General features: G+C 37.3%; 3 protein-coding genes across 3 annotated transcripts; 2 read left to right on the top strand and 1 right to left on the bottom strand.

Annotated features, from left to right (window-relative positions):
• Positions 1-5264, top strand: LOC117619701 (Golgi to ER traffic protein 4 homolog). The gene is made up of 12 exons (XM_034349708.1): positions 1-141; positions 785-864; positions 956-1034; positions 1258-1339; positions 1626-1776; positions 2521-2611; positions 2988-3071; positions 3639-3685; positions 3927-4055; positions 4475-4559; positions 4719-4805; positions 5000-5264. The coding sequence occupies exons 1-12, from the start codon at positions 94-96 to the stop codon at positions 5015-5017; spliced, it is 981 nt and encodes a 326-aa protein (XP_034205599.1). The 5' UTR covers positions 1-93; the 3' UTR covers positions 5018-5264.
• Positions 5265-5268: 4 nt separating this feature from the next.
• LOC117619702 lies at positions 5269-6544 on the bottom strand. Its single transcript, XM_034349709.1, has 3 exons — positions 6296-6544; positions 5585-5939; positions 5269-5480 (listed from the first exon to the last, which is right to left on the bottom strand). The coding sequence occupies exons 1-3, from the start codon at positions 6451-6453 to the stop codon at positions 5409-5411; spliced, it is 585 nt and encodes a 194-aa protein (XP_034205600.1). The 5' UTR covers positions 6454-6544; the 3' UTR covers positions 5269-5408.
• Positions 6545-6649: 105 nt separating this feature from the next.
• Positions 6650-10413, top strand: LOC117619971 (pentatricopeptide repeat-containing protein At2g16880-like). Its single transcript, XM_034350048.1, has 2 exons — positions 6650-8912; positions 9533-10413. Exons 1-2 carry the CDS (start codon positions 6734-6736, stop codon positions 9553-9555), a joined length of 2202 nt encoding a protein of 733 aa, XP_034205939.1. The 5' UTR covers positions 6650-6733; the 3' UTR covers positions 9556-10413.
• The last annotated feature ends 2897 nt before the right edge of the window (positions 10414-13310 follow it).

Below are 13310 nucleotides of genomic sequence, written 5' to 3'. Positions count from 1 at the left end.
AGAGACTGCTATATGCCACCCGGATTTGTTTTGTGTTTTTCAGTTTTGAGTTCACCAAAGTATCTTTGTTTACTTTGAACAGAAACTGAAACCATGTCGCGGGAGAGACCCAAAAGAGGCACACTACCTCCGGCTCAAGAGGTACGCAAGCTGGAAATCGTGTTTTCGACACTCAGTTTTGTTCTGGAAATACAGAAAAAGATTGAATCTTTTTTTCACGTTTATTCGAAATTCGAAAACCTTTTGATTCAACAAATTATGATGGGTTTTTTTATTATTCCTGTGCTTAAAATTAGCCGAATTTCTCAGATTCGAGATTCTGATTCATCCTTTTCCCTACTCTTTAGAAAACTGTGACTGATATGATCACCACTGTTTTATTTTGTTTGATTCGGAATATGTTCAGTGTTATGCATATCTGCATGTTATATAGTCTATAGAGCTGCGTTTGGCTTCTGGGAAAAAGGAGATGCTTGATATCTTGTGTTTCTGTTCTAAAAGATTTGATTTTTATTGTTCATAAAGGTCTCTGCTTTAGATTTCCTATATTTGAGACTAAGATGATACGATCAATCTCATATACATATGTGGGTAAATTCGATGTTAGTTTGAATATAACAAGTCACACGAAAAGAGTTAATTGCACAGCTGCAGTAGAGTTTTCACCTGTCATGGGTTTCATTCTGTCAGTCACAGTTGGTTCAGTTGGATTTTGTTTTGGTTCAGATAGTTCCAGTGGATAATGAATGATGATTTCCAATTGTCTCTTTTTTTCTAAATGCAGAATATTGAGAAATTAGAGAAAGTTGTAGAGGAAGGTAATTACTATGGAGCTCAGCAAATGTACAAATCTATTAGTGCAAGGTACTGAATTGTCAGCTTGGCTGTTGAGAAACAAACTTTCTTTCTTTGTATTGAGTATGCACGTCGATGAAATATTCTTTCTTTATTGCAGATATGTATCTGCTCAGAGGTATTCTGAGGCTTTGGATCTCCTTCAGTCTGGTGCATGCAACCAACTGAAACATGGGCAGGTCGTACTTTCATGGTTCTGCTTTACACATCAATACTTATCTTACCTTTAGTTGAGATACAACTTTGCATGATTGGACATAGGCTAGGGCCTGGGATATGTTAATCTTACATTTTCTTATAATTAATTAATGCACCAAGGGTGACACATGTACATGCATATATCATGACATTTCTTTATCAAATCTGTAATACTGATGCTGTATATATGAAAACAAAATTCAGGTTACTTGTGGGGCAGAGTTAGCTGCTTTGTTTGTGGATACACTTGTCAAAGGAAGATTCCCTTATGATGATGAAATCCTTGGTCAGTTGTTACCTTATGATGTAGATTTGAATTCTCGATTCATTCTCTGCCAGTTTGTTCTTACCCTCTGAAGTGATTTTTGAATGCTTTTTAACTTTCTCTTGGTTGGTTTGGGTCAATTGGTTCTTCTAGTAGGTGCTATTCGTATCAGTGTTATGATAATATAAATTTTTATATGATTCACATGTTTTCATGGCCATTTTTGGTATTTGGTTTTTTTTTTTTTTTTTCCTAAATATTATGATGCTTCTATTTTGTTGTGATTATGACAAAATTATTTTGTTAGCCCGTGTCAGGAAAATTTATAAAGAATTTCCTCGGATACCTGTGCCACAACAGTTGGGGGATTTAGATGACATGCAACAACTTTCTGAAACCCTTGGGGCAGCAAAAACATGTGTTGAGGGCTGCTCATCATTCCTAAAAGCTGCTCTTAAGTGAGTTTTTGTTTGCTTTTTTACCTTTTCCTGATTTTGGAGATATTTCATGGCATGCTTATGTTTTATTTGGTCTGTTTATGTGATTGTTAAGTCATTCATTCTCTCTTAAGATATCCATGTTTTTTTTTTTTTTTTTTTTCACTCTGATCCATGTCCTCTAATGGTATTCCTTTGAGCTGGGTAATTCTGTAGTTTGGGGTGACCCTGTTGTAGGAGTGCTATGGTTTGGCTTAGGAGTGGTGAGGGGATCTCTTTGAAACTTTCATTTCTTTTGGTGGAGTATGAAAGAAATAGCATCTAGTTATTAAAGGTTGGTCTAGTGGGGAACCTGCAGTGGCACCTGTGATTTTGTGAGATTGGTCCAGGATTTGATGTAGAATCAGTGGGTGTCCTATACAATAGGTGATTTTTGGTAATGATGAGGTGGCTTGGATGGCTATTGTCCAGAATGAAGTTCAGAATGAGGCTTTTACTTATATTCAAGGACGATGCATACATCTTTGCATCTTTTAATGTCCAAAATATTTCGCCCCCTCTATTTGAAGAAGTGTTTTCATCGTCAAATGTGTTCTGCCTTGAATGAAGATGAAAAAATACTTTCTTTTTTTTTTGGGGCATATGACGTGGTGTCTTTTGTTGAGCACACACATGCACACAATGTATTACATGTGTGATTTACTTATATCAGATCCCACAGTGTCATTAACCAATGCAAGTGCATTCCTGGTTCTCTCTTTTCAGGTGGTCTGTGGAGTTTGGCTCACCCAGGGTTGGGGCTCCAGAAATACATGTTATGTTAGCGAACTACATATATTTTGAATCTCCTGAGGTGGTAGGTAGTATCTTGATACATATGTGACCATTGTTTTTATCTCACAAGTGCATACATCTCAGCATTGTCTTCATGTATAGATTTTGGGAGTTAAAACATGAAAATCCACTTTTCACAAATAACTTCTTATTAATTGCTAGTAAACTCAGATGGAATATATGACCAGCTGGATCATTATTTAAAATGTTTTGGACATGTTGGTATCATTTTGATTTCCATAGGTCCTTCATGCTGTTCAAATTATTGTTGTCTTCATTTGTGCTAATTTACTTTAATTTGAAACCTGGAACCAAGACGTCCATATTTTCCCATGAGTACTTTGTCTCTTATCATGAGTGCCAAGTGAACGCCATTATCTTGTTTGACTGCTTTGCAGGACATGGTTAGGGTGTCACATCATTTCGTCAGAGGAAACAACCCAAAAGAGTTTGCTTCAACCTTAGTAAATTTTATGGGAAAGGTTAGCCTTCTTCCCCCTTAACTCTCAATATTCATTTTTAAGAATTCAGTAAATAGATATGTTATGAGGCCTACAGAATTATAAGTAGTATTACAGGATGTATGTATGGTTACTAGGTTCTGTGTCTATGTTCTACGAATATTATTTGTTCAAAAGATTACTTTAGTAGTAGCAGTAGGTTTGTATTTGGTATGTTTTTTTCTTTTTCCTTCCTGTTATTAGGTTCTGTTTTCTATGAATATTACTTCTTCAAAGGTTCACTGAGTAGCAGGTTTCAATTTGGTAGGTTTTTTGTTGCTATTATGTTGGATAATGAATATGACATTTACATTTTTTATATATTTCATTTTGTAATGTGAATACTTTTGGGAATGTCTTCTTTCTTCCAAATTTGATGTTGCTTGAAAATCACAAGTGTAATCAATGTTCAAACACAATATATTTTCTTCACTATAGCACAACTTAGTTATTGGATTGTTGCACTTAATCCTGTCTGCATCAGTCTTGCCATATTCGTACCTTTTTTATGGAAAGTTTTTATGGAGTTCATACTTCTTGATCATGCAGTGTTATCCAGGGGAAGATGATTTGGCCATTGCACGAGCGATTTTAATGTAAGGACGCTACTCCACTATCATTGAACACCCATTACTGTTTGATGGTAATATGAGTCCATTTGAACCTAACTTCCTAACGTGCACTTCAAAATTGGGAGATCCTTGATAAATATAAGCATTCAACTGTCATTTCTTTATGTCTATATACTTTTATTTTCTAGAGATTGAACAATATCCATTAGTCTTCCAGCTAATGATGTTTCCCTATATTCCTAATTTTGTAACCTGTTTATTGTAGGTATTTGTCTTTAGGTAACCTGAGAGATGCCAATAATCTCATGGATGAGATAAAGAAACAAGTGGAATCTAAGCAGCTCGACTTTCCCCAATCGGATTTGATCCAGTTCATCAATTTTCTTTTGCAAACGTATGTTGTGTTCAATTTCCCTTTTATCAGTAACAATCTTATATCTCTTCTTTAGAGAAAATGATGCTAGCTAGAGGAAGTTGCCTTTCATGCCACTCCTAATGGATATTGGATTATGGTAAAAGAAAATGAAACATATTGTTCCTTGGCTTATATTTCCCTCTATGAAAACCTAAAATCTAAGATCTGTAAGTGGGATTTTCTGTGACTTGGGAATTTTAAATGCTAAAGGTTAAATTAATTATTGCTACTGGAAACATGCAATTTATGTATGCCTACACTCTTCATCCATCAACAAAACACTGGTCGAAATCCTGAGAGGCCATTAAGATTTAATGAGATTATGAAATCAGAAAGAACTCAGATTATTGATCTGTATGGTATGAGGTATACAGATTGCTGAATTTTTCTCATTGCAGGTTGTTAAGGGATGCTCTTCCTCTTTTCAATATGTTGAGAGCTAAGTACAAATCAAGCTTAGACAGAGAACCTACATTTCATGAGGTGTGCAATTTTTCTGCATGGCTGACCATTTGACAACTTTTTCTCAATTTATGTTAACTGTGTATCTGCCCTATGTCATGTCTGCTAGTGTATGTTCCCACCAGCCTTCAGCTATTTTCTGTCCTCCTTCTTTACCCTAACATAAAAATTATGGTTTAGTTGCTAGATGAAATTGCAGAGAAGTTTTATGGAGTGCGGCGCCGAAATCCTCTGCAAGGGATGGGGATGTTTGGGGAGATCTTCAAGGTAGAATTGAACTCTTGTGAATGGTTAACTCTAATTTGTTATGACAGCTTAGAAAATTATGAAGGATGGAGACTAAAATCCGAAAAATAATAAAGAAATTACTCTGCAAAAGACTTTGATGCATGAAGAAAATAAATAATCCTTGAAATAATTGAGCAGCGGTCTTATTTGGAGTGTCAATCCTTGTTATGCAGATGATGGGAGGTGAATAGTGATGTTTTGGAACTTCAAGTTTTCATTTCCTTGCCGGATCCTTCAGTACTACCGTTATTGTGCCCGTTGAAAGGGAGTATTTATATATTTTGATTCCGTAGAAGCATTTTTTAATGAAGTGTTTGTTAATGATGTAAGATTTATGTTGTGTTCACCTAGGGAGATACAGATTCAGATTCTTGTGTTTGTACCATTAATACAAATGAATTATTATTATTGTTCATTAAAACTTTCCAAATTGTATGACTTCTTGTCTTTCGAGGTCATGTTCCTCGTGAATACTGAAATTTGTGCTAGAATGGGTCAAGAATTTCTAGTGAGTATATTTATTTAAAGATACACAATATCTGTCTGAAACAAGTTCAGAATGTTGAAATCAGAAACAGAGAATTACAGTTGCTCATCGATGAAGAACTCCACTCCATTTGCCTTCACAAAGTCATGTGATGTGTGATCAACCACCTACAACAAAAAATGGCCGTGCCATGTCCAATTCCATTCAAATCCGAAAAACATGTTATAAATTCAGTAACATTTAATTGAAACAGAGAAAGACTTAAGCTCACATTGGTGTTGCTGAGCTCCAGATTGAAAAAATCCATAGTGTCTGCCCTGAACAAAGGTCCCGCATGCCATGTCCCATGGTTAAGCTTCAGAAACTTAGGACCTGTAATCTTGAAAACACGAACATTCGCCACCGCCGGAGGCACATAGAAATGGCCGGTGGCACAGCGAGACTGCACCACATTCTTGCCTTCACGATCCTTGCTCTCAAGTGTCTGTTTGTCTACAATGGTGGGCTTAGCCACTCCCAGATACCAAACATGGCCACCAACCGACCCGAGGCATTGAGTCACGCTCGCATGGTGTGTGATTTTGGAAAACTTGAGCGGCCTATCTTCAAGATGCATAATGTAGAACCTGTTCACATGATTCAAAGTTGAAACATGTCACTAACCAAACGCTAATTTGTTTTGCTAGACAGTTCGACACATCATGTTATATTGTCAGGCTGTGATCTATATCGTAAATTAGATGCCAGATATCTTGCAACTGCTCAAATAACCAAACCTACCATCAGAAAGATTCTCCAACCACAACCCAAATCAATATCTATCTGTTTGATCAAAACCCAATTGACATGAACACAATATATGACCTTCAAGCATGAAAACTCAGGTGCCCAGTTGTTATGTTTTTTTATATATATAATCGATAGTCTAAATTAATCTAATTTACGAGGAGCGAGATTCGAACTTGCTTTGTTTATTTTTTACCTTGGAACTCCATGGCTGAGGTCCAACTGAGCATCACGAGCCCCAAACTCCTCACCATCTGGAGAGGCCTCCACCACCTGACCGTACTCTTCAAAGCTCTCCACTGTTGCTTCGATGGGCTTCAGCTTCACCCACTTTGACTCCTCAGAGATTGCCATTCTCTCCTCTCTCTCTTTTTTTTTTTTTCCTTTTTTCTTTTAAATCCACAAATAGAATAGAAATTCTATTATTATATGAAGGATAAGAAAAAGGAAATAACGGTTTGACCAAAAAAAGAAAAGGAGGAAATAAGAACGGTTCTTGCAAAATGCTGTCGTTTCAATGAACTTAAGCTAAACGCAGCGTTTTGAGTTCCCCTGACTCTGTCCAAAACCGCAACCCTCCCTTCTTCTTCTTCAACCTCGTGAGACTCTGCAACACACTCTCTGACGCGCCTCCATGACCAACCCAACTCAAGCTTTAACCCAACCCCAACTGCTCCAAACCATAACCAGCCTCTTAACCGCCGCCAAAACCCCACAACTCCAACCCCTTAAACCCTACATTCCCTACCTCACGCAGCCCCTCCTCCTCTCCATCCTCCGCTCCAAAGCCCTAGCAAACAAGCCCAGCGCCCTCCTATCCTTCTTTCAATGGGCCCAGGCCCACAATCCGTCCTTAACCCAAACGCCTCACCCCCTCCTCGCCCTCCTCCACCCTCTCCTCTGCCACCACAAGTACCCCGACGCCAAAACCCTGCTCGTCCAATTCATCACCGCCGATCGCCAAAACGAGCTCCTCTGGGTTCTTCTGCACCCGGACGACACCGTAGCAAAGCCCTCAAAAGCCCTTCTGGATACTTCCATAGGGGCTTATCTCCATTGTGGAAAGCCCCTCCTTGCAGCCCAGCTGTTCAAGAGAATGAAGCGGCGTCGTTTACGACCCAACTTGCTCACCTGCAATACTCTGCTTTATGCTCTGGTAAGGCACGCTTCGTGTGATTCGATTTCATTGGCTAAAAGTGTGTTTAAGGATGCCATCAAGTTAGGGGTTAGTGTGAATACAAATACGTTTAATATTTTGATATATGGCTACTGTTTGGAGCATAAGTTTAAGGATGCTGTAGAGTTGTTGAGTAGAATGAGCGAGTTTGGATGTTGGCCTGATAATGTGAGCTATAATACCATATTGGACTGGTTGTGTAAAAAGGGGCAGTTGGTTGAGGCGAGGGACTTGTTGTTGGACATGAAGAATCGAGGGTTGTTTCCGAATGGGAACACGTATAACATTTTGGTTTGTGGGTATTGTAAAATGGGTTGGTTGAAGGAGGCAATGCAGATAATTGAACTGATGACACAGAACAATTCGTTGCCGAATATATGGACCTACAATATGTTGATTAAAGCGTTGTGTAAGGAGGGTAGGATTGAGGAGGCTGTTAGGCTTCAGGATGAGATGGGACATTTGAAGTTGATGCCGGATGTTGTCACGTATAACACATTGATTGATGGATATTTTGAGTGGAGGAGCAGTTCAGAGGCACTTACGCTGATTGAGGAGATGCATGAAAAGGGACTGAAACCAAATGTGGTTACTCACAATATAATGATGAAGTGGTTTTGTAAGGAAGGGAAGATGGAGGAAGCAAGTGATACTAGAAGGAAGATGGAGGAAGATGGGTTTGCTCCTAATTGTGTCACCTATAATACTTTGATTAATGGGTATTGCAAGGCAGGGAAAATGGAAGAAGCATTTAAAATGATGGATGAGATGGGTAGGAAAGGTTTGAAGACGAACATTGTTACCCTCAATACTGTTCTTCACACTCTTTGTAATGAGAAGAAGCTTGACGAGGCATTTGAGTTGCTTCATACCACAATGAAGCGGGGTTATATTCTTGATGAGATTAGCTATGGAACTCTGATCATGGGATGCTTTAAGAACGAAAAGGCGGACAAGGCTTTGAAGCTTTGGGATGAGATGAAGGAGAAGCAGGTCATTCCCAGCATTGTCACCTATAACTCTATAATTGGAGGGCTATGCCAGTCTGGGAAAACTGATCAAGCATTAGAGAAGTTGAATGAGCTTATAGAGAGGGGTCTAGTCCCTGATGAGTTTACATACAACTCAATACTTCATGGCTACTGCTGCGAGGGGAATGTTGAGAAAGCATTTCAGTTCCACAACAAAACTGTTGAGAAATCATTCAAGCCAGATGTATTTACATGTAATATTCTTCTTTCTGGGCTATGTAGAGAGGGTATGTTAGAAAAAGCCCTTAAGCTTTTTAACACATGGATTTCGAAAGGGAAAGACATTGATGCAGTTACTTACAACACATTGATATCAAGCCTTTGCAAAGAAGGGAGGTTTGAAGAGGCTTTTGATCTTCTTTCAGATATGGAAGCAAAGAAATTAGCACCTGACCACTATACATATGGTGCCATTCTGGGTGCACTTACTGATATTGGTAGGATTGAGGAAGCGGAAGAGTTTCTTTTGAAATTGATTGAATCCAGAAAATTACTTGATCAGTCCTCAAATTTGGTGCAAAAGGGAGTGACCAGTGAATCTAAAGTTGAATTTGATTCAAGCACAGTAGCTTATTCAGAACAGATCAATGAGTTGTGCTTTCAAGGTAAGTACAAGGATGCAATGCACATTTTGGAAGAATCCATGCAGAAAGGCATCACTTTAAATAAAGATGTTTATATGAATTTGATGAACGGATTGATTAAAGGCAAAGGAGTACATAAAGGCTGTTAAGCCGTAGTGACACCTTGGGCTATTTTCGATAATGGCAGAGTGCCCCAGCCTTCCCTGCATGTTCTAACTGAATTTGACAACAGCTGGACCTGGTACAACCTTTTGTTTTGTTATATTTTCATCTTACACTCTAATCTCTTCTTGTAATGCTAATTTGTGTTTAATGCACAAACAATCTTCCTTGGGTCAGAAGAGTTGGCGTGAAGAAAATAAAAATATTAACAGTATCTAGTTTGCAGATGGTTACAAAAATGAAAGTTCTTAGTATTATTTACAAAAAGTTATTTAATTCTCATTCTGTCTATTGTGAAAAACAAAACAAAAATCTTTTTTGCCACATAACTGAGTGCTGTTCAATGTTTTGCAGTAATGATCGGTAAGGGACTTATTTCGCTAATATTTTCTATGCTGCTTGTATAAGCAACTGGAATAAATGCAATAGTGCTGCTGATCAAAGATAGAGTCAAGTTTAATAGTTTTTGAATGTCGCAGGTGCCTTTACTAAAAGAATATAGTTCAAGTGAAATGAACGAGATGGTTCTTTATCCATGCCATTAAATTTGAGGTTGGGTGGGATTCAAGCAAGAATGGAAACTGATGACAAATGGCAGGCGAAAGTAGGGCTTGTTTTCCAGAAAGGCTTCTCGTATGGCTTTGATGTGAGGAGAAATTGATTCATGAGGTTAGCAATAATCTGCACAATGTAAGAATCAAATTGAGTTTTCTTTCAGATAAGTTCCATATTTGAAAATGCTAGAGGGATGACTCAGATGAGTAAAGGTGGTGAGGTATCAGCCTACAGTTTAGTACAAAAGAAAGTTTTCCCTGAGAACAGATCGTAATGAATAAGAAGTGCTGTATGTCTTATTGTATACTTCTTAGCCTTTCGGATGAGATTTAGTTTTATGCATTGTTCTTGACAATTGGGATAGTCTTAAGGTTGGTTGAACAAGGGACATGTAGTCCTGGGTTTAAAGCATGTGTCAAGTAGACTCCCAGCGTCATAGAGTGATTCTCCTAACTGCCGGACTTCCAACCCCATTCCCCTTCAGAAAGAAGGACAAACCATTTAGAGGCAGAAAGATACATTATTCATCTTATATGCATGTCAGAAATGGCTTAGACAGTACTGGTTTCATTGGTTCAGATGCTTTGCATTAGTGCTGAGCTCCAGAAAAGTGTGACCTCCTCGTTTTCACGACGCTCCCTGCATTTCCTGGTTTGATTGTACTTTTATTGTAAAGTTACATGTCTATTATCAAAGGAAGAGAGCTTACCGATTAAGCAGAAATGGTTGTATGTTCACTTTCTATATAGCATTTTGTAAATCGATAGAAAGTTCATCTTTTCCTAACCTTGATGTACAACACACAGAAAAAATAAATGTTGGAAAGAAAATTATAGCAACTTTGTTCAACTCTAATTTGTATTCCTTGCTAACTCACTTGTTGAAAGCTTTAATTTTGTATTCACACATCAACAGGTAAAAAGTAGGGTTGCTTTTAAAAGAGATGGGGGTGTCAATCTGAATTTTTTTTTTACAATTCAAAAGTAAGAAATGGGATGTCAATCGGATTCTAACTTTTAGGCCTTATAGTTGACTCTTGCATGGAAAAGCAAAAGCTCATTTACCTTTCAGAACGCTAAAGCAAAAGCTCATTTACCTTTTGGAACGACAAAGCAAAACCTCAGTTTATTAGTAGCTTTTGAGTTGATCCATCATCATCCTTTGGCCTACATTTCAGTCTATATGAAAGTATTGAATTGCAACAAATAACTGCGTTTAGGTTTTCATGCCACTATATATGCACCAATCTCCAACCATATATTCGAAATATAAAGCCACTTTTGGTGACTGGTAATTTTTGGTCAGAATGGATCTTGACATCACCTTGTCACTTAAGTTATTGTAAAATATAGGTAATGATTTTTAAGGTGAAAAAGGTCAATCATTGTCAATTCATACAACCATTATCTCCTTTCTCTCTATCTATAAAGGGTCTTCTGTTGTAAGGGGCTTGTAGCTTAAATGGTTAAGAGCATTTACCCTTATACCCGATATCTTAGGTTCAATTCCCCATTCTCTAATATCGCTTGTATCGAAAAATAAATGTTCTGTTTTTTATACTTAGAAGAAATTTTTTTGGGTCATTTGGGTATTTACAATGCCAATAATTAGTACTGTAAAGGCAGACCAATCTTTATTCTTTTTCATTTTTTTAGGCTTTTTTTTATAACGTGTATATATCCTGTTGCAGGTACTCTATTGTCCCATTGAGAAATTAAGGGGACCTGCATGAATTATTACTTGGCTCTCGAAGTTTCAGAAACCCCATCTTAAAAGCTAGAACGCAGCCAGAAGAACCCTCTAGTATGAAACCACCATGAGATAAAAAGATTAAGTTATTCTTAGCTAGCTAAGCTCAAAATATCCACAAGTATGCCCAGTTGGGGTAGGAGAAGTGGCATCCAACGTTTTCCTCCTGGGATTGACGTGTGATTCTGATCCAGTACCAAAGCATTCACATGGGTTTTTTCTTTCTGGTGACTATAGAAACAAATAAAGCTGCTGGTGTTCCACAATTCAACCACATTTTCTGAGCAATGTGCTAGCAGGCACCATGATTCAGTGCATGCATGATGCATGACATTGCACATATGATTGGGAAATTAATACATGTGCAGAAGTAATCTTAATTAGCACAAAATTTGACTAACTAGATTCAACTACATTCATGCACATTACTCTAAATTAAGCAGTATTTGAGTATGAGAGTAGGGTTTGTGTTCTAACAAAGTAGAATGATAGAGACAGTCGCACATCTCTGATGTCGTAGGTAATTATCAATCGTTCATGATTGTGGTGCTAGGTGGGTGTTAATTAGGGCAGTAGCTCACACGTGTAAGATGAATTCTAATCATTAATGCATTGCATACAATGAATGTTAGAAACAATCTCACATTCGTGCTAAGAATGCGACCAATCGTTAATGCATGTGAATCTCACAAATAAGAGATTCAATAAGTTATAGACTACCGAAAAAATAATGAAAATTAATGAAGGATCAGATCATATCATATGTATCCCATCAGTGGTTGCTCACGTGTTACATCCATCTCCTTTCCAAAAGAAAGGTCGATGATGATCTGAATTCGTAATTGCATGATCAGAATTAATAAATTAGGAATTAAGAAAGCGTGTGAGAGTAATGAGGAAACCCCACACATCTATTAACAGACGACACAACAAAGTCCAACTAAGCATAGCAAAGCAAGCAACCACGCGTGGACCTTTGTTCGATTGCTTGCCAATAAATATGGACGACAGTCTGCAAAGTCCCCCCTACATCTAATCCAATCTAGCTGCTTTGCATGAAAAATAAATAAATAATAGGAGCACAGAATATTCTTGTCTCTGGGATTGGGGTCCAAATCACTCAGCTGGCTTTGATTAAGTTGTGCTAATTTTTCGGGAACATCATTATTAATGAAGATTATTGAAGCAAAGCATATCTAACCAAAAAAAAGAATAATAAAAAAGTAATAAAGCATATATGCGTAATTTTTTTTTTTTTTTAAAGTTCTTAAGAGGAAGGCCATGCAACTAATTATTCTAGACATAAATCTAACTATTTTTTTCCTATACATTGCAATTTATGCCACATACACGGTTTTGTGAATGAATGATACATTTTTTACTTCGTCATAATAACAATTTTTAAGAGCATTTACAATCAAGCACCTAAATATAGGCGTTACTGGGCCCAATGTTGTTTTTCTGTTTTCCGCATATAAGCTTAGTTTTACAAGCCAAATTAGAGTAAATCAAATATTAGCCCACCACTTTAGCTAGAAATAAACCCATCAATGCAACCAATCTCTACACTTTCCTCTTTTCTTTCACCCTTTATTTTTTTTCTATGTTTCTCCTTTTCTCTCTTAATTTTTCTTCATCTCCTCTCCCCCTCGTGGGTATTGAGGTTTTACGATCAAGCCAAGATGAGTGATGGCGAGGTAGATCTGCTGCCATGACCAAAAACAAATTTAGCCCATCCTTACAAAAATTCCTAGTTTTGCCATTGTCTGCAATCATATTCCCTAATTTTCAGTTAAAATTTAGTTTAAAGCACTAGAAAACTATTTTAGCAGCTCTCTATCAAACTCCAAGCATACTCTCTAATTTAAAGAGTCATAAATACTTTTAATATTTTTTAAATTCAATTTTGAATAAAGTAACAAAAATAATTAATTTTAAGAGCCAAGCCATTCT

This window comes from Prunus dulcis, chromosome 2 (genome assembly GCF_902201215.1).
Source record: "Prunus dulcis chromosome 2, ALMONDv2, whole genome shotgun sequence".
Lineage (NCBI taxonomy): Eukaryota > Viridiplantae > Streptophyta > Magnoliopsida > Rosales > Rosaceae > Prunus > Prunus dulcis.
Note: the sequence above shows the minus strand (reverse complement) of the source record. Positions and strands in the feature narration are given on the sequence as shown.